The sequence below is a fragment of the Toxorhynchites rutilus genome, chromosome 2 (genome assembly GCF_029784135.1).
Source record: "Toxorhynchites rutilus septentrionalis strain SRP chromosome 2, ASM2978413v1, whole genome shotgun sequence".
Lineage (NCBI taxonomy): Eukaryota > Metazoa > Arthropoda > Insecta > Diptera > Culicidae > Toxorhynchites > Toxorhynchites rutilus.
Genome location: NC_073745.1, coordinates 132093672 through 132118630, shown reverse-complemented (window position 1 = coordinate 132118630; position 24959 = coordinate 132093672). Strand labels below are relative to the sequence as shown.

Sequence of the window (24959 nt, the reverse complement as noted above, 5' to 3'; positions counted from 1 at the left end):
TCGTTGCACACAACACTGCAACCAATGCAGCAGCCGACAAGAGTGCAACGGGGAATTATGTTGTTCACATTAATGTGTAATATAGAATCACATCATAATCGAACGTAACGCATTCTCGGATCCACCAGTTTTAATCGCAGTGTTTTTTAACGTCCCTGTTACTAAGGATGAGTTCAGAGGATTGCGAGTAACGTTTCACATCACAGCTGATATCACATTCTAGTCGTATGCTAACAACCTTCGTGCAGTCGTAAAGCGAACATCCCGCCGGAGTGTCGAAATCGTTTTGGGATCAATCCAAAACGTAAGTGTTCAATAGTGAAATGAAGTGCAAGCTAAAGGATTCAATTTGCGTGTGTGCATTCATACATAATTGATAAGCTAATAATTTCTAATAACGAAAACACGTGGTAACATATGAAATGAAGTATAAATATGAAGCGAATGAAATTAACAACCCAAGATAGTGATCTAGCCACACTACAGTGCAACATTAGCAACATCTCGCAACCCTCATAACGCTTTTCAACTATATACACTCTTAGTCTTAATATAGTGGAGGTTAATACTACAATTGAACGAAGTTATCAACGTCAAGCATAAGGAGGACTTCACTGGAGCAGTGAATAACAACAACGCCCTCACGATGAGTGAAATAACTGCTGATTGCTAGCTGGGTGGAGCGAGACTAGATTGAAATTCGCTAATAACGTTACCATTATAGTTCCGCCTATTTCAAAGGCGACGTTTAACTCTTTGTGGTCGTTTGTCTGCTCTCAGCCACCATACCTTTTTACCGTTCTGGTCGTTTGTCTGCTCTCAGTCACGTAGTTTGCATATTTTGAGAATTCATCTAGTAGCAAACATATTTGCGAGTTGGGTCCGCAGAATAGCAGAGAATCAACTGACGATTTTCTACAGCAGTTGCACAATAGATTGCCTTTGCTTAATTTTTTTGGTTGGATGTGATGGTGCATAAATATTCTTCTTCTTATTCTTCTTTTTATCTTCTTCTTCTTCTTCTTCTTCTTTTTCTTCTTCTTTTTCTTGTCATCATCATCATCATCAGAACAGCGAACCATTCTTACGTGTGTATTAAAAAAAATATATATGTCGAGGGCAGGGTCCGGCCAAAAGACCTCTTTGTACTGCATATCTACCCATTTACAGCAAGCCCTGAACGAAAGAACAGCGGACATTTCCTTCTTGTTGATCGTTACAGAAGGACCTTCTTCGGGAACTTTATGTTGGAGATATATTCGAGGTGATCGCTTTCCTCCTTGTTGGCGGACCTAAAGTGTCCGATCCCCTGCCGGTCGTTGCCATCGAGCGTCAAATAGGTCTCGTCATCCAGTATGACCGATAGAAAACTCTTACGCCTAAATGGCTATTGTGTGAATGTACCATATGTAATGGTATAGAAGGAATACGAATGGCAACTGTGTGTAATGTGCTAATTATAGATATGACAATCATGTGACATGTACACGATTAAAATTCGGCTCTGTTACAGCTAAAATGCTAATGAGCCTCAAATAAATAAATGGGATAAAAAAAAATCCAGTATGACCACGACGCACATTGCATTAAATATATGGGGATGCGGGACAAAAATCAAAACAATCCTTACAGTCATTTTTTCGGATAGGTATAATGGAAAAAAATGTTAGTTATGATGAAATCTACTATTTGCATTAAAGAACTTATGTATTATACGTAATCGCAAAAGTGTCTTAAGCGCCAAATTAATAGTGTATAATATATTAATAGTGACATAAAATTAAATTGTTCTCTGGAATGCTTCTCCTGTTTAGATAAAAGACTAAGAACACACAATCTTTTGTATCTCATCCGACGACACAGTGACCTAAACGCCACCGTGGTGATTTTTAATTTTTTTCAAACATTTTTTCGTCTAAGTTGCTAATGCTTCATTTTTAACAATTAAATACATTTTACTCTAGGGCAATGTTTGATTTATATATTCTTACTCTTTGCATGAAAGATTAATGCTTTATACGATTTTGTTTGCATAAAAGACTAATGTTTTGTACATAATCGCAAAAGTATCTTAAACGCCAAATTAATAATGTTATGAAGAAATAAAATACTTTCCGGAATATTTCTCCTGTTTGGATAGTACACAAATAATATAATCTTTTATTTTTCATCCGATGGCAAAGTTACGCAAACGCCACCGTGGTGATTTTTCACTTTTTTATACATTTTTTCGTCTAAGTTGCTAATGCTTAATTTTTAACAATTAAATACATTTTACTCTAGGGCAATGTTTGGTTTATATATTCTTACTTTTTGCATAAAAAAATAATGCTTTATACGATTTTTTTGCATAAAAGACTAACATTTTGAACATAATCGCAAAAGTATCTCAAACGCCAAATTAATAATGTTATGAAGAAATAAAATGCTTTCCGGAATATTTCTCCTGTTTGGATAATACACAAATAATATAATCTTTTATTTTTCATCCGATGGGAAAGCAAAACGCAAACGCCACTATAGTGATTTTTCAATTTTTAAATGTTTTCTATTCTAGGGCCACATTTATTTTTTTACATTTCATACATGTATTGTATAGCAGGAGAAACTCTACACTATTTATTATTTATTTATTATTTTGGAATTTTTTTACATTACATTTTTACATTTTTTTTTCTCTATTTTGTAATATTTGTGAGTTCATGAATAAGTACACCTCTTTTAATTAATGTGACGAGAAAGCTTATGTCTTATTTCTTTTCTTACATATTTCGATTATTTTGTAAATTATTCAGTTTCATTAAAAAGACAAACAGAATGAAATTCAACTGTATCAGCAAAAAAGAAGAAATATCATTGACATCCGTGTGATGATTATTCGCTATAGTTTTTCTCTTCCCTGCTATGGAAGGGTCAGAAGAAAGCAGCATATAGTTCATCAAGTCCTTATTTCTGTAAACTCTTGATACTTTCCTTGTATGCTTCAACCTGTTCTCCCTGATCAGCCTGTGTGTAGCTTCTAAAGCCTCTTCCGATAACTGACCAATAGGCAGATCAAATGCTTCCATAATATCTGAACTGTGTACCAATAACTTATGCACAGTTACATGCATAAAATACCATCCGTACAGGCTTATGTAGAGATCTCTTGTATCCGACAAAAGGTTCCTGGTATTTGGACATTTCAATTTTTCGCTCCGACGATATTTTACGGAGAATTGTAGCGAAATTCGTTATCAGCTCCACACTTACCCCTGTTATTTCCGAGCTGGTTTGTGCATTTCGACCATTCAAAAGCTCTTCTTTAAATTCTTTAGAGAAATCATCCGTATCTTTTTTTGCAAAAACTGAACAAAAAGGTGAACAAACGATCATTTCTTTGGGAGGGGTCAACTGGGAGCCATTGTGGTCAGAAAAGCAGACTTGAGCAACAAGAATCACTTGCAGAATATCAAGGGTATAATGACTGAAAAGTTGAGGGGTATTTTGGAGCGGAACTCCCCGGAACTAACTATGTGCATCTAACTACGTTATTTTAGACTTTTCAAATCAACTGATAAGGGCACTGCAACATTTTTGTGTGATGCATAATAAACATAGGATATAAGGATTGTAGTTTTTTTTCAACGCCATCCGAAATGAATACGCTATTCTCATCTCTTGAGGGATGAGTAGATTCGCGATAAGGCCACTCAGCCTTGAAAGATTAGGGCAGCAACCGTTAAATGAGAAGACAGAGCCCCCACGTACTAACAGCCAATGCTCTGTTGCCTTCATGTAGGCAAACATGTCTGACTTATAACTTTGTTGGGATAAAAGTTGATCCCTCAGCTATTGTGGTACACGCCTGACGATGGGATGATAGGCAAAAATCGAAGATGAACCAAAATACCTGTAAGAAAAGCAGTTGTCAAAAACTAACTGAACCATCAAAATAGCCGTACTTGTCAGCATAAGTGACAAACATGAGTACCAACATAATGCCACAAAAAATCTAGAATCGAATATACGTAACCCGCGTGAATTCGGAAGTCGCGAAACTTTTTGAACAATCCTCGTACTTCAAAGGTAAGTGTGAACAAATTGTACGAAATTCTAGGAGTACCTCAAATATTACTTTTTTACGACTTCAGCATAGGATTGTATTGCAAGACAGACTCTTTTACTATAAAAAAGTTCACAACGTTCTCAGTCAGCTTTGTGACACCTTTCAAAATTCGGTAGACAGAACCTGAGAGAGAGGATCCAGCTCGCGTTTGTTGTGATAATCTTTATGTCAGTTGGAACCAGTCACGGTGAACCGATTAGAAGCAATGAATTGCAAAGGTTCCTCTTAGAAACAAAGAACGAAACGAAGGAAACGGTAAACCAGGATCTTTGAAGGGGATGTATTGTATTCTGTAGTAAATTTTAACATGACATTTTTTTTTGAAGACTTTTTGTGTAGAAAATATTTTTTGAGATCCGTTAATTAAGTTTTGCGGTTCCAATTTCGTACTTTACAAATTTGACTTGATTAAAAATGGCATTCACGTCCATTTATGATATTTACAATTCAACTCAGTGTAAACATGTAAAAAAAAGAAAACCAACTTCCAATCTAAGGCTCGGAGAACCAAGTATCATACAGTATCATTTAGAAGCTCATGAAAAATCGGAAAAATCATATATCAAAAACGGCTATGTAACGCTTTAGATATTTCATTTTTACATGCTGATAAAAAAAATTATTTCATCTTTTTTTGGGATTGCACCCGAAAAAAAAGTCCAGACGACGTCAACGAGGATCGAACCAAGGCCGGCTAGAGTGCAAGACTATTTTACTGTGACATTTTCTGTTATTTTTACGCGACGCTTTTTACGCTGTTATTAATCGGGATGACAAAACATGAGATAAAAATCAATTTTGGGTGTACTACCGATTGGCGATTGGTTTTGATTTCCGGTTTCATGATACTGGCTCTAAATGACCAGCAATGATATAAACCCCCTACGAAATGGGTATTGAATGAAAAGGGTTCAACAGCAGAAGTCGAATATCATATTCCGATGCCATTTTGTAGAAAAAGATGGTGGCTTCCGGTTAATTGAAAACTGCCCTGGAAGATTGAAAATGGAAAAATGAAGAAAGCGGAAATGGAAACGGAAACGGACCGTACCTTTCACGCTATAAGTCACGAGTTTAATTCTTGCTCCCGAAATTCTTCCAAAAATGGTAGTGGCGAACTAGCCAAAAAGTGTTGAAAATCACTATCTCTATATATATAAATCTCGTGTCTCGATTTTCGTGGTCGAACTCCTACGATACGGCACGACTGATTTTTATGAAATTATACACAAAAAACTTGGCAGTCATGAAAATAATTCGTAAACTATATATATGATATCGCTAGAGTACCGATTACTATATTTTTAATACAGATAAGGGTGCCTCTATCCAGAAAAAAGTTTCTGAATTTTTTTTTTGCAGTTTTTTCTTAAATTTGGCTTCAAAAATACATATAATCCCAAATTTTTAACCCCCATCCTCTATTTTCCTCGCGATTTTAGTATTTTTGTATAAACAATATCCAAATAATTTAACTGTCGTTCGTTTTTCAAATAGAATGAATTTATTTGCGTTGTCAAATGATAGATGAAATCACACGCCTTCACACAGTAACCTTAATTCACCTAAAGCCAGGCGCATCGCCGGTGAGCTGGAAGCCTTTTTGAATGAGCACAATAAATTATTAAAATTCTTTGAATCACACATGCTCGATTGCAAAATCACAATCACGCTATTGTCCTCAATTCTGATAAAGCACCAACTGGAGACCACGTGTGTAGTGTTCTTGAAAACTTAGCTGAAATTATGGTAGACGACTGTACACTGATTTTTATGCCAAGAAACACGCCTTGAATGTATTCTGAGTGACAAGTTCTAGAATATGAGTGACCACAGGAGTCAGAAGAAATTTATTTTATGAACATAGTCACTTTTTATGAACATGTGGTTTAAGGAGACGAAACAAACAAACAAATTTGATGTGATGAGGACAACTCCATTATTCGATGTTACACGTATTCGGTCCCACACGTTGCTGGATATATTCGGCTGGATGACGAATGCGAGAATTACGTCATACGAACATTTTTAGTTTGATTCGTCAAAATACGCCTTTAGGGAATCGATAGTGTAATTTCCTTGGAAATTCGATATCCATCTACTCTCCTGTATTCTAAAATCTGCTCGAGTCAGAATTACCCGAACGGATCACAACATTGGATTCTGTAACCCGTTCGACTCAAGTCCAACCGGGTTGTGCAAATGTGTCACACAATTCGACACAGATGTCATTGAACTTCGTTTTTGTGAAGGGAAAATGGAAATGAATTTTCGGATGAAAGAAATGCGCTTTTAAAACAAATATAATATATGAAAATAGGCGCTAATATGTGTTCTGTATAATGTGGAGGATAATCTTGAACAAAAAGTGTGTCTGATAATGATTTTATATTATGGATAAAGTTGTGATGGAAATGCAAGAATATTTATAGAGAAATAGTTAAGCTAGGGCTATGACTAAGTCTCCAAGGTACTTAAACAACTTTGAGTAATAAGTAATAACAACTTTGAGTAATAATTTTATATTGTGGACAAAGAAAGCATGACTTTAGACACCTCCTCCACCTCCGTGGGTAAGCGTGGACATCCCTTATACCCCTCCCCCTGTTGACCACGTGAACATTCTACCAGTTTTTTGAAAAAAAATCAATAAAATTTAATATTTTTCGCTTAAATTTCATTTCAAGTTTGTTCCTATTTCTTATTACATGTTTTTATTGATAAGAATGAGAGCCTTATTAATAGAACCGACTTGGAAGGTCATTATTTTCTTCCAAATTCCAATTACAGTATCTTCATATCCATATCAGAATATCACTTACGAATCTACTCTCGAATATTTTCATTAAAGCCGGTTGGGTATATAAGTTATAAAAATAATCAGACAATGAAACCAAGCATTTTGTTGGAAAATAGTTATTGGCATATATCGAAAAAAAAATAATCTCGAAACAACACAGAAGTGGTATAAATGAAAAACCGATGTTGATATCATCGCGCTGTTCGAATTGTCAAAATGTTGTAATGTATTGCATAAAAAATGGATTTCTGTCTGTCTGTCTGATTCTTAGGGTGCTCATACACTGTTTGACCGAAGCCAAATATTTGACTCTTTTTGACAGATAAAATTTGGTCGACGTGTACTGATCAAATATATGCTACACAAAACACAACAAGCAAATATTAAATTTTTGGATGCCTCGAATACTTTTTTAGTCTGTTCTTCGAACCTGTCGGTACATGGTTAGGTTACCTTGAATATTTCAGTCGATTTTATCCATGTTCGGTGTTTGACATTGTTTAACACTGTTGAATATTTAAGAGTGGCAAACAAAATAGTGTTTGTACAAATATCAAATCAAACTTTATCTGTCAAAATATATCAAATATTTGACCTCCGGGCAAAAAGTGTACGGCCACCTTTATGGACTCGGAAACAACTGAACCGATTAACATGATAATTGGTATGTAGGGGTTTTAGGGGTCGGGGAAGGTTTTCGTAATAGTTTGAGACTCCTCCCCCCTCTGTAAGGGGTGGCTGCCATACAAATTAAACACAAATTTCTACATTACTCGGGAATTAACCATGCAAATGAAACCATATTAGGCATATTGAGGTTTTAGGGTACAGTAAATGTTTCTATGGTAGTTAGACTCTCCACCCCCTCTCTGAGGGGGGGGGGGTGTCATACAAATGAAACACAAATTTCTGCATAACTCGAAAACTAATCAAGCACAATTTGGGACGTGTGGGTTTTTGGGTATGAGAAATGTTTCTATGATGGTATGACACCCCTCCCTTCTCTGGAATGAAGAGGGGGTCCAATAAAAATATTACACATATTTCAACCAAAAATATTCCAACCAAACATGACAATTGAAAATTTTCGGAAAACTCTGAAGGAAAAAGGAAAAATTCGGAAAATCAAAATCCCATATGTTCTACAATTACATAGTGACAAGTGCTGTTAGTCCATTTGATGTTTGCGCTAGCGAAATTGATCTTTGTTCGAAACTGGAAATGGATTTTAATGTGATGCAACGCTCTCCTATATCTTCTTCTATCTATACCATTAAAAAGGTATCGCCGAATGTGTTGATATGAGCAGAACTCGAGGAAGGAATTGTCCGATTTAGGGCTGTCTTTATTCTATTAAATTTTCGTATAAAACATTTATTCCATATTTAACGGAGAAACATGTTATTTGCAAGTAGGGGGGTCTTCGTAGCCACATTGGTTGCGCGTTCGCTTAGTAAGCGATCGATCGTTAGTTCAAAACTCAGGGCCCTCATTGACCATCTTTGTGTTGTTACAGAACAGCTACGTCCACACAACAATCATCAGCGATGGAGATCGATCCACGATCGAAATAAGATCGATTCATCCATACAACTGCTCTGCTCTGCAAGACACATGCTGTTCTATAAATAACTCAACAATGATCAATCAACTGTCTCCGCTGTCCGGTGGTCCAACTGGATAATGGAAGAACAGAAAGAATACTCTTACGTCTAAATGGCTACTGTGTGAATGTACCATATGTAATGGTATAGAAGGAATACTGGCGAATGGCAACTGTGTAATGTGCTAATTATAGATATGATAACCATGTGACATGTACACGATTAAAATTCGGCTCTGTTACAGCTAAATTGCTAATGAGCCTTAAATAAATAAATGGGATAAAAAAAAATATACCATGTAACGGAGAAACATGTTATTTGCAAGTGGTTGAAAAATCTTGATCGAGAATTGTGTCTGAAAATAATCTGATATTATAATGATGAGTTTTGTTAGGAATACTAGGAATTTTATAATAAAAAGTAAATTCAACGAGGACGAATAGAAAATCAATCAATGAACAGTTCTGCGATTGGACCCATGAACTTGCTCATAGTAAGAAAACGTGAATGTTTGAAGGTATTGATAACAAAAAACAAATTTTGGGCGGGACGAAGTTTGCCGGATCAGCTAGTGGTTGAATAAAGTATAAGATTAGTATGATTCCTTGCTGTGGTGGCTGAGAGCAGACAAACAACCACAAAGAGTCAAATTGGCTTCAAACCTGCTAATCTAATCAATCTTAATGTTTGGGCTGAAAGTGGTACAAACACTATTTTATTTACCACTCTTTAATTCCCAACAGTTGGGGGGTCTCCGTAGCCACATTGGTTGCGCGTTCGCTTAGTAAGCGATCGATCGTGAGTTCAAAACTCAGGACCCTCATTGACCATCTTTGTGTTGTTACAGAATAACTACGTCCACGCAACAATCATCAGCGATGGAGATCGATCCACGGTCGAAATAAGATCGATTCATCCATACAACTGCTCTGCTCTGCAAGAAACATCGGGCTGCTGTTCTATAAATAACTCAACAATGATCAATATCAAGCGGAGACACTGTCCGGTCTGCTGAACTGAACAATGGAAGAACAGAACGAATACTCTTACGCCTAAATGGCTACTGTGAAATGTAATGTACCATATGCAATGGTATAGAAGGAATACTATAACGCCAAAAAAATGGCAAGTGTGTAATGTGCTATTTATAGATATGATAAACATGTGACATGTACACTATTAAAATTCGGCTCTGTTACAGCTGAAATGCTAATGAGCCTGAAATAAACGAATGGGATAAAAAAAAATTCCCAACAGTGGCAAACAATGTCAAACATCGAACATGGAAGAAAATAAAATAAATAAAAAGAAGGAAAAAAAGAAGAAGGACCACCAGCAGGGTAGACAGAACGAGACTTTTTTCAAACAGTTTAGTTGAGTAAAAATAAAAGGAACAGTGTTGTCTAAGGACAAACAAACTTCTGAAAAGGCCATCCATATTCCACGTGCAGAGTTTTGAAAATATTCGTGAAAAATTTACCAAATTATCGGAATCTATAAGGATGAATATTCGACAACTGCCTTATGTACTTTCGGGGCATTTGTGTGTAAAGAGACGCGCAAAAAGATGGTATTTTATTTGATATGAAAATCATTCAATATCACAACGCTTTTATCCCGTCGAAAATGGACCGTCTTCCCCCCAGAGCACCTTCTGCATTATTTTGCACTTTACACGCATTTTATAATATATTTTATATACCTTTCCACGCAGGCAAAACCGGAATAATCTACTGAAGGACTGAAATACTAGCAACTAACGGAATATACAGTTTTTGCTGGAGAAACCCTTATTTTGGTTACCTTCAAAATTAGATCACTTGCAACTGCAATGGACGAACACTTTGTTTTGTTTACAATTTTGATATTTGGTGCGCTCAAGTTTTGCAAGGTGTTTCTAAATGACAAAAATATGCTATTAATGTTTCTTGGGTAACACATTTGCCAAAATACTGAGGATTTCTTATAGAACTAGAAATGGTCCGTCTTACCCCGCTGGGCGGTCTTCCACTACTTGTTGGAATTCGAAACAAGTTGTTTGGTAGAAGCTCATAATACAGATTTTCTTCCAGTCCCACTAGACAGAGAAAACTTGCTTCAGGTTATATTCACTCGCCCAACAGTTTTTTAACTCAACATAACTGTTAATGATTTGTCCTTCACAATTCGCTTCAAATATGTATTACCGTGCTCCCGTGGTCAAATGGTTAGCGTCACCCATTATAATACAGAATGTTCGGGTACGATTTCCGTTCTGGCTGGCAAGATTTTCGTCAAAAAAAATTCTTCCGACTTGCACTGAGGCTACTCTAGAGCTTGGAACTTCAGAATACAGTCAAGGCGTGTTAAGTGCGCTACACATGCAGCGTCACCGTCACCGTCCCGTCAACTATTCTCTTGGACTTATTTTGCCGACGTCAAAGTTGGCGGTGATTGGGTATGTGAATGCTCTGGGGACGAAGTCCCCATTTATCGGGGATATGGAATCGAGGCGGCCCTAGCCGCCAAGATGACACGATCCGAGTCCACCGCCGACCCGCCGTCGGAAGCGGCGGTGTCTCGTACGCAAACCTGGGATTCGCTGATTGCCCGGTTAGATAGAAACATGGGATACGATCCTTTAACAGTATCCGACCGAGCTTTAGTGAGCCTACTACACTTTTTCTGGGTGATCGTTTCTGTTGCAAGTCGTTTTCTGCAGCATTTTATTCCGGCAACCTTATTTGGCATAGAAATCTCAATTAAATACTTCTAATAAAAAGGAAGCAAGTGATACCTACATGTTAAGGGGCTGTCCACATACCACGTGGACAGAAAAAGTACGATTCTGGACACCCCCTCCCCCTCCGTGGATAAGCGTGGACATTTCATATATCTTTCCCCTCTTTGTCCACGTGGACATTCCTATCTTTTTTTTGGAAAAAAAAATCGATTTTTTTTCTTATTTGTTTTTCTTTAGATAACCAAGAAAGTTGTAGGGTTGTATCCGAACCATGACGAACCGTAGTTAACGTAGGATTAGGTTACGATATTTGTTGTATGTTGATTTTGAATATCTTCGAGCAAGATGAGATTCTGGATTCGAACAACATTATCATGAAATAATCAAGGGGCGAGATTGTGTTAGTTGTTATGTTTCAGGGGTATAGCTTGCGATACGTTAAGGAGGAGGGAAGACCAAAATCCATATTTTCTGGCGTTATTCAATTTGTGAACAATGCCATAATATCGATCTATTCATTATTCTTTTCTTTCTTCAATATTACCCGGTAAGTTATTTGTATCACTCTTCAGTTTCTTCCGAATTCCATTTATGTTGTCTACAGTTAGTTTTTGTGCATGAAAAAAAACTAATGCTATAACTGTTCTTGATAATGGTATACATTCAGCATCTCGAAATTGTTCAGTCATTTCATTCTGAATTTGCGAAGTGGTCTGCAGTTAATTGCTCTACTCTTGTTTATGCGAATCTCCCGTTTTACCAGCATCCCAAGATCAGAAAAGTCGCAAATTAACTCGCTAACGCTTGTCGAATGTTCACAAATGCTACAATAAATGTATTTGATAGTTTCGATCACATGGTTGTCGAGCTGTATTTATTGGAAATTTTCGACTGGCAAGCAATTTTGAGTTTGACAGGGATGTGCTGTTCCTGACATAGAAGATGACCTTTTGCGGGTGAGGGCCTACTTTGGGAATAGATAATGGTGAATTTTACATTCAAAATTGTTGTAAATTATAAGACCTTTTCATCGCCCATAACAATTTTTTACAAAAACGGTATTTTTAACGTTGATAGAACGAGTCGCAGATAAAGATGTGATTCATTGAGTTTATTTCGGTCAAATAATGTGGAACCCATACGCCGTAGCAATTTGCTAGCTGCACCAGATGCTCAAGGACGGTGGTTAGTGAATCTGTTAATTGATCTGTCGTGTACCGAATATTATTCTCAAATTGATTGACATTTGATTGACATCAATGGCGTCACGAACTTTCCGGTTCAACCCATAGAAGAGTATTTCACAAATTACCATAGAGGGCAATAAAGAGCTTTGCTGCTAGTAACCCTTCTTCAAAGATACGAACCGTGCACCTTTAACACTCCTATATACTCCACTCCTTTAATACTCCTATATATAATTGTAAACAGTTAACTATAAACTAATCGGTGGCTTATGGTAGTTTTTAAAAGTTACAGTTTCGGGGATATTTTATTTATAATGGACAATATCGATAAGAAAACAAGAAAAAGAAAAGGAAGTTCCTAGAAATCCTTTTATATCATCTTTTTATGCCCCATCTAAGAAAGGCATTACCTCTTAGTTTACCAAGAAAACAGAGACAAAGAATATTAGAAATATGCAAACTTTATATTCCAGAACCTTTATCATCTGGTAATTATCTAGAAGTTCGTTATACATCCTTCTCTTCGATAAAAGACTCGAAAAACACGCAACAACTGCATAAAATATGTTTGTTTCGAGCATGCAGTTATGCTATGTTCTGATTCTTACTCCAATAAAACCACAATCGATTAATACGTTTTTATGTTATTTTATAGCCCTATACACTACCATGAATTATATTTAGTTGCTTACTTTCAATTAATAAGAGTGAAAAATTCGAAATTCGTTATTTGTGTTGGAGTATCAAAAATTACTCTATTTTGAGGAGGTTGAATTAGATTGACTATAAAAACATAATAAAGACGAAGAAAACATATTTTTTGGAGTTTTTTCATTCAATCATACTCTATTCTTCAAAAAAATGCCAATAAAGCCTGAAAAATACACAATGGCAACATTACAGAGAAGTTCAATCTTCGGTCTGTGACACCGTGCGCGAGTATACGTGTTATGATTTTGCACGCGAGTACAGGAGGGTTAAAAGAATTTGTTGTTCGTCTTGTATGGTTTTTGTATCATAACCAGAAACTGTATCAAATCCCGCATCTGAGAAAACAATGTCGACAATTTTTTATGTTACAATACTAAGCCTGTGATATTATCTTCATCCTGATGGAATAAATTATCCTTTACTAACAATGAAAATAAATCGATCGCTCACAATTTATGTGCATTAATTCCAGCATATAGATTTCAATGAAAAAGATCAAGAAGAAAAAAAAACGAGAAGTATGGATGCCCGACCTGCACTCTCAGAGTCTCTTTACACAGTGCCAGCAACTGCTGAATCGGTCGAATCGATAAGAAACGAGTGCGAGTTGGTTCTGAAAATCGCCTTCTACCTACTTTTTTTTTGTTTTGACACGGGCCAGTCGCCACATTCATACATACAGATTAGACGTAATGTATTTAAAAAAAATTGTCCACGTGAAAATTATCCATACCCCCTCCCTCCTCACCGTGGACAAACGTGGACATTTCGTGACCCCTACCCTCCCTGAAGTTGTCCACGTGATATGTGGACAGCCCCTAATCAATGCAAATCATACTTCACAAAATTGGTAGTTGTTTTCTAATTGTCAGGAACTAAACGCACTGCCATCGCATTTACAGTCCGAAATGTTGATTTTATTATGAATCGGTAGAATGAGAAACATGGAAAGAAATACCGGCGCTCTTTCTTCTCCCGTGGCTCTCGATGATTACGCGGTGTGTATTTCTGAGTCGAACAGTAGTAGTGTGGTTGCTTCCGAGCAAGCGGTACTTTTCCGTCGTCGTGTTTCGGGACTGTCTGATACAGAACGATTTCGCACAAAGTGCGTGTTAACATTTAGTTAGATTTTCCTAGATTGGTGTATTACACGTACAATAGTTCTACAACCGAATAGCACCTAGTGATCCGACACATTGAATCTCATGTACTTAGAGGGAAAAAATGCAAAGGCCGTTAGAATTATACGCCCATTCTCCAACACTGTGGTTAGAGGTAAGAATCAACGTCCTGCTAGCATAACAATACTGTGTTATTTCGCGCAAATGTCAAATCAGTCAGAATTTATTCATTTCGAGAAAATTCTCTCCCTTCCCAATGTCGACACGCATCTGAATGCTGATGCACTTCTTGTTTTCATTTCTCCATGCGCTTTTATCGCATCGATAAATAATAATGAACCACTCCAGTCACACATACATTCAACACATTTTGTTTATGCATTACAGATGATGTCTCACAATCATCTGGTAAAATACACCAATCTATCGCAACACATGAACAGTCATGAGAATCGTTCGGTTCCCTTTTGCAACTGCGAATACCCAGCAGTGACACGGTCACGTCACACGGCGAAGAAGGTGGAGAGATGCAAGTGTGGAGAGGATAACTCGACTCGTCTCGACTGGATCTGGGACGCGGAAGGAGGCCATCCTGACACTAAAATTATCAACGGGACGGAGATAGTTTTCCATCCGGTGTACAGTCAGGGTACTGCAGTCATACGTGGAACCCAACCGCTGCAGTATGGAAGGCACCATTACTGGGAGATAAAGATACTCAGCGCGTTAGCCGGGACTGATATTGTAAGTATTGATGCCTAATAATGTTTTGGAATTATCCTTTTTTAGAAAGTGGTTAGTTATCCTTTTTTAATGAGTGGGTTATAGGGTAAATGATCTTGGTTTGTCCAGTCGAAAATATGATCATGGTTTGCCCACTTTTTTGAATGCTCTAATTCAGCGCTCCTGTGTCAAATAAGGCCTTCGAATGTTTCGAAACATATAAATGAAATTGCCTTCTACATGATTTATAGTAGTTTAATAGTATATTTTTACGAAATCACATGTTTTAAAGGATTATAAAATACACCTTCTATTTGTGTCAATGCGCCCCTCATTCGAGCTAACTTTTAATCGATCACCAGATGATTATTTGGCACGTATTCAGACCTTTTCTGGATTACAACACTTATAAATATTGTAAACATCATGCTTACTCACCATTTGTATCGGATTTACATAGCTAAACCATTAAATTAACGCATTTTGATGAACTCAATTCTGATCATGAGTTGTCCAATACAATAATGTTGTTTTGTCCACATGATTTCTATGGCAACCGCTTGACGCGCTGCAGTTTGTTTATGGTGTGCTTCGCGCATAGCAGAAGTATGGTTTTTCTGTGTTGATTGTGTTGAGGTGAACACTTCTAAAATGACCAAGAAAAGGTAATATTCTGAAGAAAGCCTAAATTATGAATGAATCAATATGATGACAGTAAACTCAAGCAATGATAAATGCAACATCTAATTGTGAATTCGAATGTTTTCATTCAAAAATGGAGATTTCTAAAACCGGACAAACTATGATCATTTTTTGGGCAAACCATGATCAGAGGTGGTCAAACCATGATCATAAGTCTTCTTTAAGGAAAATCATTAAAAAAACATAAAAATTTGAATAATTTCGACACCTTATGGTAGTATTAGCAACTAGAGACTTGGGGCTTTTCAACAAACCCAAACTCGTATCGATTATGTGTGATTTTCATGAAGAAAAATCGATTTGCATTTACTAGCTGCGTAAAAACACCCCAAATTGGACAAACCAAGATCATTTACCCTATCTATGTTATAACCGCAAAATTGACGTGGGACTACCGTTGGCTTAGTAATCATTTGTTTGTATTGATAAATGAATGATTGAACGCAACAATTTTCAAATTCAATTGAGTTCAACATATTTGCTTTGTAAGTAAAGAATTAGAGCAAGCAGAAGAAACATTATTTCTATGCCGAATAACACCGCCTTGAATTGTTTACTCTGGAGTGGCAAGCTTTAGAATACGCGTGAACACAGTGCAAGCCGGAAGAATTTTATCTGAGGAAAAATCCCCTGACCAGAACAGGAATCGAACCCGAACTCCCGGAATCCGTTCAATCCTGCGACAAAAAAAAATAAAATCAAATAAGAATAGTTCGGTAATGATCTCATGCATTATATTCAATAAATATTCCACGCCACTAACATTAATTTATACATTTCATTGAACAATATTCCAAAATAGGAAAAATGTCAATTACCCAAAAAAATTAGTGCTATACTTGCGTCGGAGTCTCAGACCGAAAGTGTTAAAAAAGTGACACACGTCCCCTTCGCACCAACACATGTGACACGCTAAACGATAACGAACGACGAATAACGAAGCTATAGAGATTTTTGTATGAGATTATTATATCACATGAAGAAAACAAAGTTTTCCACTCACATTGAATACCAGTTTGATACGAAGAAGTTAATTTTCATCAATGATTTTTTATTTGAAAAGTGCTCTAAAGGGTGTGTCACATCAAATTGCATCACGGAAAAAACGCTGTAGAAATTCGCCCAGTAGACCGATCCTTTTGAAAATTTTAGACAGTAAAATAAAAACTATTAAACAACTTTTGGCATTTTCTTTTTACTCATACTTCGAGCCCAAGCCCGTATGCTCGCACCTTCCTCTTTGCCCCGTCCATAAGGTTCTGTACAACGTCAGGTTGTAGTTTTTTTTGAACAGAAATCCATTTTCTCTTGAAGTCCGCCTCCGATTTGACAACTTTTGGGTTCTTCCGGAGGGCCTGCTTCATAATCGCCCAATATTTCTCTATTGGGCGAAGCTCCGGCGCGTTGGCCGGGTTCATTTCCTTTGGCACGAAGGTGACCCCGTTGGCTTCGTACCACTCCAACACGTCCTTTGAATAGTGGCACGAAGCGAGATCCGGCCAGAAGATGGTCGGGCCCTCGTGCTGCTTCAATAGTGGTAGTAAGCGCTTCTGTAGGCACTCCTTAAGGTAAACCTGCCCGTTTACCGTGCCGGTCATCACGAAGGAGGCGCTCCGCTTTCCGCAAGAGCAGATCGCTTGCCACACCATGTACTTTTTGGCAAACTTGGATAGTTTCTGCTTGCGAATCTCCTCCGGAACGCTGAATTTGTCCTCTGCGGAGAAGAACAGGCCCGGCAGCTGACGAAAGTCCGCTTTGACGTAGGTTTCGTCGTCCATTACCAGGCAATGCGGCTTCGTCAGCATTTCGGTGTACAGCTTCCGGGCTCGCGTCTTCCCCACCATGTTTTGCCTTTCGTCGCGGTTAGGAACCTTCTGAACCTTGTATGTACGCAGGCCCTCCCGCTGCTTGGTCCGCTGGACGAATGAACTTGACAAATTCAGCTTATTGGCGACATCCCGGACCGAACTTCTCGGATCACGTCTAAACTGCTTAACTACGCGCTTGTGATCTTTTTCACTGACGGAGCATCCATTTTTGCCGTTCTTCACCTTCCGGTCGATGGTTAGGTTCTCGAAGTATCGTTTTAGTACTCTGCTGACCGTGGATTGGACGATTCCCAGCATCTTACCGATGTCCCGATGTGACAACTCCGGATTCTCGAAATGAGTGCGCAGGATTAATTCATGACGCTCTTTTTCGTTCGACGACATTTTTCCAAATTTACGAAAAATTGACAGTGAAGCATGGCCAACGTGATCTATACACTCTTATCTGATTATAAGCGAAAGCTGAAGATATAATTCCTAAAAATTAAATTTCTACAGCGTTTTTTCCGTGATGCAATTTGATGTGACACACTCTTTATCTGCCTGAAAACTCATTATTATTTTTGACACTTCACTAACTCGTAAAACGTAGTTCAATGGCGTGCCGTTTATTTCGTTTCCACCGTGAAGTGTATTCGAGAATCAGGCCCTTAGTGTTGATATTTTCTGAGAAATGAACGAATTATTGATTTTTCGTTCTCTCAGACCTATGCGCGAGTAAAGGAGTGTTAATTATACAATTGAGAATTAATTTTTAATAATACTATCTAGATATTTTCTAAAATACCCTGATCAAGCAACTCCCAAGTGCGTACATGTTTTTCGCACTGTACAAACAAATAACTTTTGATAGTAGTTTTATCCTAGATTTTCATAGACAATGCGCCTGATCACGAACATCACTCCCACATACGCTTTCACGTCACTTACACTTCACTTAACCTTTTTGTGTCTATCATCATTATCACGGACAGTTGCGTGTAAAAATAAACTCCGTGAAGTGAAAGAGTTCATTCGCGTTTACAAGAGACACGTCGGTTGCGTAATTTCGGGCGTTGAAACGTTATGTCGGCCGCATAATTTCGGACGTTTGAACGTTATGTAGGTCAAATTAATACAGTATATGATTTAATATTCCATTTAATTAAGCGTATGTTTTAGAATGACAAGTTCGCAATTATACCTCGATGATTCGGTATTTCAATGTCATCTCTCTATTCGGGCTCATCCCATGATTCATTTGTTTGGTGCGTTAGTTCTAGGTGTATGACACGATTATCGCTATCTCACTCTATCTACCGTCACCACCTATCTCACTATCCCTCTGCTGTAAAAGTTCATCGTCGACCTCACGATATGTCAGATGGTGGTAAATTGGTAATTCGCGATGACGTCTGGTGGCGACTTCAAATTAGAGCCATAATTTGGGTCCCAAACTCGTTAGTGTAATCTCTACCGGATTAGAAGACACGGACCCGGTTTTCAAATTTTGAAATTTGTATGAAAATTTTCACATTATGTTATTTAATTATTAGAAACACGTATTTCTGACTTTCATTCAACCATATGGCCATACAATTCCAACATTGTTGCTGAATTTTTTCATTACAATATAAAGTAATCTTCATAAACAATTTTCGTATGAGACTTATTCCCCACCTGCAAACAAAAATGTTTGTAATTTAAACAGAATACTAATTCGCTATGGAAAAGCTCATTTTCATTCATAATTTTAATTTTGAAAACGTTCACTCCGACTGAAAATCAGCAATTCTTTGACGCTCCCCTAAACTAGTAAACGAAGCTCAATGCCGTAAACGCGGATCGCTGTTTTGAAGAAAACAAATACTTTTGACGTTTGAGATGTTGGCACCAAAAATATGGCGGGTGCCATACAGCTGGTTAGTTTGCTGAATCAAAAGCTGGTTCAAAGATGCGGAATACTTGGTTGCTCGTGAATAATGTAGTTGTTGAACATATGGGAATGTTATCTTATTTTCCCTTCTATAAATTACTCTAGAGGTAAAAACATGTCTTACTCGTTTTAATATTGAGAAGCATTTAGTATAGGTCAAGGTTAGAATCATGTTATAAGAACCATTTCTACAATTTTGTTGAATAATAATTCCTTCTCTAACTCATAGAAAACCCGAATTCATCCACCTCACGATCAATATAATCTGAGCAACTCTCATATGGGATTCTGAATTTCTGTAATTTGATATACGGGACATGAAGTTTGATTCAATTATTTAAACTGAAACTGGTCAGCAGCGTCGGTCAGAAGCATATTCTTCATATAAAATACCTGATGGGTTTCAGGGAATTTGCCAAATGCGATTCAAATTTCCTTTAGACGGATATCAAAATTATGGGAAAATAAATAGAGAAGAAATTGAAAAACAGTATCTTGTGAATGCTTTGCAATGAATCTATTTTTTCTTGTTTGAAACTTATTATCACTTTTTTAATACTCTTTCATTCAAAGAATGTCTTCAAAACAATATCGTTGAAAATATCTATTACGTAAAAAGAAATAAAAAATTCCTGTCCTGATTCGGGTCTTGTTCACCAATTGCGAATGTTTGAATTACAAAAACCTGTTCTGCAATGTTGGAAAAACTTTACAGTTATTATTTTTTACTTAAAATATCAACAAATCAATATTATACATAATCATAATAATGAATCGATTGATTGAGTAATGATCATTCTTTCTAATAAGAGATTATTAAGTGGCCTCCATTTCCATTTTATGGTGTTGCAACTCTCTGTTAGGCTAATCCTATGAATAGAAACAAAAAATTTCTAATCATTCAAGACAATCGGAAGTAGACCTCTCGCCATGCTTCAATGGGCCTACGGGAGCTACATTTTTAGTCCTTAATTACATGCCATAGCGCATTTACCGAATACAAATAAAAAAAAGACGGGTGGGTAATGTCGGGGACATAACCGGAGTGACGTAGGACTATACAAAGGGGACAGCTCTTGTTAAATATATATTTTAAATATATTGTTTTATTTTCTTCTCCTACGTCAATACCTACCTATCTACCTGAAAAATGGATTAGTGTACTGTTTACTCTTTATGAACATGTTGGTGGTTCTGAAAAGAACCTTTGATGTTGTGTTTTTGCGTTTTTTGGTTTCCCTTTCGACAGTCTCCTCTGGGCTGGTTTTATTGTGGCTCTCCACTGGGCTAGAAGCGAATGAACTTCAAAGTTTAAAGCCTCTTAAAAACAAAGAAAGAAAGAAAGAAAAATACATTCATTACGATTTGTTCGCTCGTTGGATTCACATGCACTCACTCACTTATCACTCGATATCCCCATCTTGTTCGGCTAAACCTTTCTGTTTAGCGATTTGTTGCCACTCGCCACAGCTTTCACAGGTGGAAAATTTCTTCCCATCCAGCTTTGTGACATGTTGTACAGTAAATTACATTCAATGCGACGTGCCACTCAGTGTCGCATTGGAGGCGATTTTAACCTGTAATTGAACATTTGCGATGACAGTGGTACAGTGTCGACTTTCAATGTGGGGTCATAATTTGGATCTCTATGTTTACAAAAATCTCCAACTAAATATGTCGCATTACATGTCCGTCCTATTAGTTAAATGTCGAACAAATTGTAAATTACTGTACTTTCAATCTGGAAACAATTTAAGAATTGGTGAAAATTGAATTTTCAGGAAAGTCCCCAACTATTAATAAGCTCAGAACAACTGCCAAATTCACATGCTCATCAGATCCTGGCAAACAAATTATGAAAAAATCAATTTGTGTTTTATTATTATTTTGGATATTATTTTAGAAAGCATTGAACTGTATTTCGTAAACTCTTTTTTGAAAGGTTTAATGGCCCTGATAAGCGCCGTGTTTTATGGAATGGTTCCAATTCAGAAAACTTAGTACTCGTGATTTTGAAAAAAAGCCTTTGGAACGCCCTCGATGCCGCCTTGTTCTGGATTTGCCACCAAAGCAGTTTGTATAAAGAACAAACTTTTTTCTTCTGCTACCAGCTGCCGTTTTGCGATTGCGTTTGCCACTCGCCATTCGCTGCAACTGCCTGTTGTCTTGATGTCCACCGAACCGAATGTGTTCTGTTCCGAATGCGGGTTTTCTTATCGTCGCGAGCAGCTTTAACAGCCAACTCGATCACTTCGACGGCCGAAACTATATAACGCCGGCTAGGTGGGCTGGTGCACTGGTACTAACGCGCTCGGCCTAGCTACCCTTGCGGGGAATTTCAGATCAACACGGTTCGAGCGGGATTTTGCCTTTCCCTTCACTTTTCCTCCTTTGCCATGTCCAGACATGGCTGCTTGGGTTGGTTTGTTGAAGTGTTTTGATGCGAACCGATGTGGTGTACGGTTTGAATGAGAATGATCGTTACGGCAGCGGAGCGGGGATTTTTAAGCTGACTGACTGGCTCGAGAATTACGCATGTGTGAGACTGCGACCAACGTTTCGTTCATTTTTTTTTCTTTTTCCTTTCCAATCGTGCTTCATTCTATTTCGCTGCTGCTCTGGTTGCCCGTTTTGGTCGGTACGATTTGAGGAGCACAAAATAAACCAATCAAAAATGGGCACATAGTGCATTTGGACAATGCTTGATATTTCACAATTATTCAATTATTTATCTCAAGAAAAATGAAATGTTATTCGTTATGATAGATGCGTGGATATATTTCCTATCAATTGATGCAAAAACCTTTGCGATCTATTGAGAAATGCTCGAGTTATAAGCGTTCCAAATCTTGCATTTTTTCCTATTTGTTCAGTGCCTAGATTTCCATTTCACCCCCCTATATCTTCCGGTTAGACGTAGTCCTACGTCAAAATTTATGTCCTTTGGATACGTCAGAATTTCGTTCCAAAAATGTTACCAAAAAAGCTAAATAAATGTGAAATTAAACTTTTTAAATTAAAATTCATAATAACACCGAGTTCATCGAAGTTGTCACGACGGATGAACTCTCCCGGATTCTACACACGCGGTGGCAGCCGTAATAACGTTGTATACAATTCACTTCGTTTTCACCGTGAAGTGACGTTCGTGATCAGGCCCAATGTTTTATGATTTAGTTTTCACACAGATTGAATATATTATACGTGATTGTTTTCAAAATTTTAATTGAGATATCACTAGTCTTGAGTGATTATTCTAGCTATTTTTATTTGTGAATAGAAATTTCTTTTGTTGTAAAGTTTTTTTTTATGATACCTGACCGTATTGTATTGTTGACAAAAATATTGTAGGTATCTCATGCAAACATCGCTTTAGAAAAATACAATAAGAAGTGCGCGCGATAAATAACTGAATATATTGTCGGTCCTTTTGATTTTAGATGAGTTCTCTTGGTTCTCTCTAACCGCGATTCGAATCGAATTTAATTCACTTATACTGACTTCGTATTACTTATTTTATTTTTTAAATTCTACATTATTTAATTTATTTCTTTAATTCTTTAATACTTTATTTTTTTATTTTTTTATTTACGCTCGATGATTAACGGAATAATAGAATTATCTCGGTTACCTTCTCAGATTTTCCAAAATTAAATTTCCACCATCACGATTGGAGTTCGACAAAAGTACGCGCGTTAAATAATAAAATATATCAATAGTACAATTAATTTCACAGGTTTTACTTTTCAGGATACCTAAAAATAATCTATGCCGCGTGTTGTGACACATAAAATTTTCGGAGTTTCATTTCGTGGAGTGATGGATAGTTCGCGTTTACATAATCACATCCCTTACCTCAGTGAATCCTGATTCTTATCTCTTCCCACTAACAACTATCCCATCCATGGTAAAGGCTAGGGAACCACGCTATAGACGCGACCCTTTTGACTTTCGGGCGGCGAATATCATACTAACATTCCTTTCCTTCCCCTGGTAACTGTAAGGACGTGGCCGGCGTCGTTATTACTTATTAAAGGCTCGAATCACCGAAACTTGCACAATAAGAATGATTCGCTACTCCCAAGCGTCATTCGGTGTGTTCTTTGTGCAATTTCGCTGGTTCAGGTCAATCACGGAGTGCAACTACGAAGAGTACAGGGGTCAATATCGTCCACTTTAAGAATCTCTGGTTTCACGAAAAATTACATTTTATTAATTGTGATAGATACATGGAAATATTTCCTATCAATTGATGCAAACATCTTTCCGATCTATTAGGAAATGTTCGATATAAGCATTTGGAATCTTTCATTTTTTCTGCATGTTCTGTGTTTAGGTTTTCATTTTACCCTCCATATATTCCGGTCACACGTCAAAATACAATAACTTCCAACCAGATGATATTTACAACTGCTACTGATCCTACAAATTTCCTTCGACTTGCACTGTGGTCACGCGTATTCTAGAGCTTGCCCCTCGGAATACATTTAAGGCGTGTTATTTGGCTTAAGTAATCTCAACTAAGTATTAATAAATGACGCTAGTTAATGCATTCGTTGAGACGGCAAAAGTTCCACAGAGAACGTTAACGCCATTCAAGAAGAAGAACTGATCCTACATGTATAAATTGATCAAAATTTCTTTTACAGATGCTCGGCATAGGCACCGATAAAGTGGATCTACTTTCCCATCGGTTCAAATTCGCCAGCCAACTGGGGCTAGATGATCAATCCTGGGGCTACTCCTATCGTGGGGTCACGCAGCACAACGGTCAGTTCAAGTACTACGGCAAGAAGTTCAGCCAGGGTCGTATAATCGGTATTTACGTCGATATGTTTCGTGGCGTGCTCGAGTTTTATCTGAACCGTCGCTCACAGGGCCGTGCCTACGCCAACATTCCCCTAGACAGCAGCGTTCGCATTTACCCGATGATTTGTTCTACATCGGCCAAATCAGCAATGAAGCTCATTAACGCGGCCTCTTTCGCCGATAGTCTTGTGTTCAGCTGTATGAAGGTGATCTCCAAATACCCGAAACTGCTCAAACAAACGCATTCAATCCCTGGATTGCGAAAATTTACAGAGGATCTGTGGTTTCTCCAGTTCAAGGAACCCAAAAAGACTGATGAATTCCAACGCAACAATCTACTCCTGGAGGATGAAGCCCTTTTGTGTGGCATGAAGAAGAAGAAGCTGGACAAAATGATCTCCCAGAGTCAGCAACAGAACACAACGGTTGAATACACCAACGAGGAAGATATCTACAAAGATATGATGACGGCAGAGCACTCGAAAAAACGTACAACTAGTAACAGCAGTAGCGGTAGTAGCGATGATGAAGAATTAGCCAAGATGGTCTCCAGAGAATTCTTCTGTAACCACTGAGGATGAAATCACTAAGTGATTATCGATCAAATGGATCTTAAATTCAACGTTCAAGAAGTTTTGTATTTTATTTTCTATATTCTTTATTTTATGTTTGTACCAACTCCATGTGATTGATTGAGATGTTTGCAAGAATATATATTTAAAAATCGA

General features: G+C 37.4%; 1 protein-coding gene across 2 annotated transcripts; it reads left to right on the top strand.

Annotated features, from left to right (window-relative positions):
- Window positions 1-28: 28 nt before the first annotated feature.
- Window positions 29-24959, top strand: LOC129768087 (SPRY domain-containing SOCS box protein 3). 2 transcript variants are annotated; one of them, XM_055769502.1, is made up of 4 exons: window positions 30-304; window positions 14270-14407; window positions 14641-14997; window positions 24072-24959. In XM_055769502.1, the coding sequence occupies exons 2-4, from the start codon at window positions 14357-14359 to the stop codon at window positions 24804-24806; spliced, it is 1143 nt and encodes a 380-aa protein (XP_055625477.1). In that variant the 5' UTR covers window positions 30-304; window positions 14270-14356; the 3' UTR covers window positions 24807-24959. The 2 variants fall into 2 exon arrangements, with proteins under 2 accessions (XP_055625478.1, XP_055625477.1); XM_055769503.1 differs by lacking the exon at window positions 14270-14407 and having other exon boundaries at window positions 29-304.

Coding starts and splice junctions, on each gene's coding strand:
- LOC129768087 (XM_055769502.1), top strand. CDS start 14,357: ATGCAAAGGCCGTTAGAATTATACGCCCATTCTCCAACACTGTGGTTA. Junction 14,408..14,640: donor CTCCAACACTGTGGTTAGAG/GTAAGAATCAAC, acceptor TATGCATTACAG/ATGATGTCTCACAATCATCT. Junction 14,998..24,071: donor CGTTAGCCGGGACTGATATT/GTAAGTATTGAT, acceptor TTTCTTTTACAG/ATGCTCGGCATAGGCACCGA.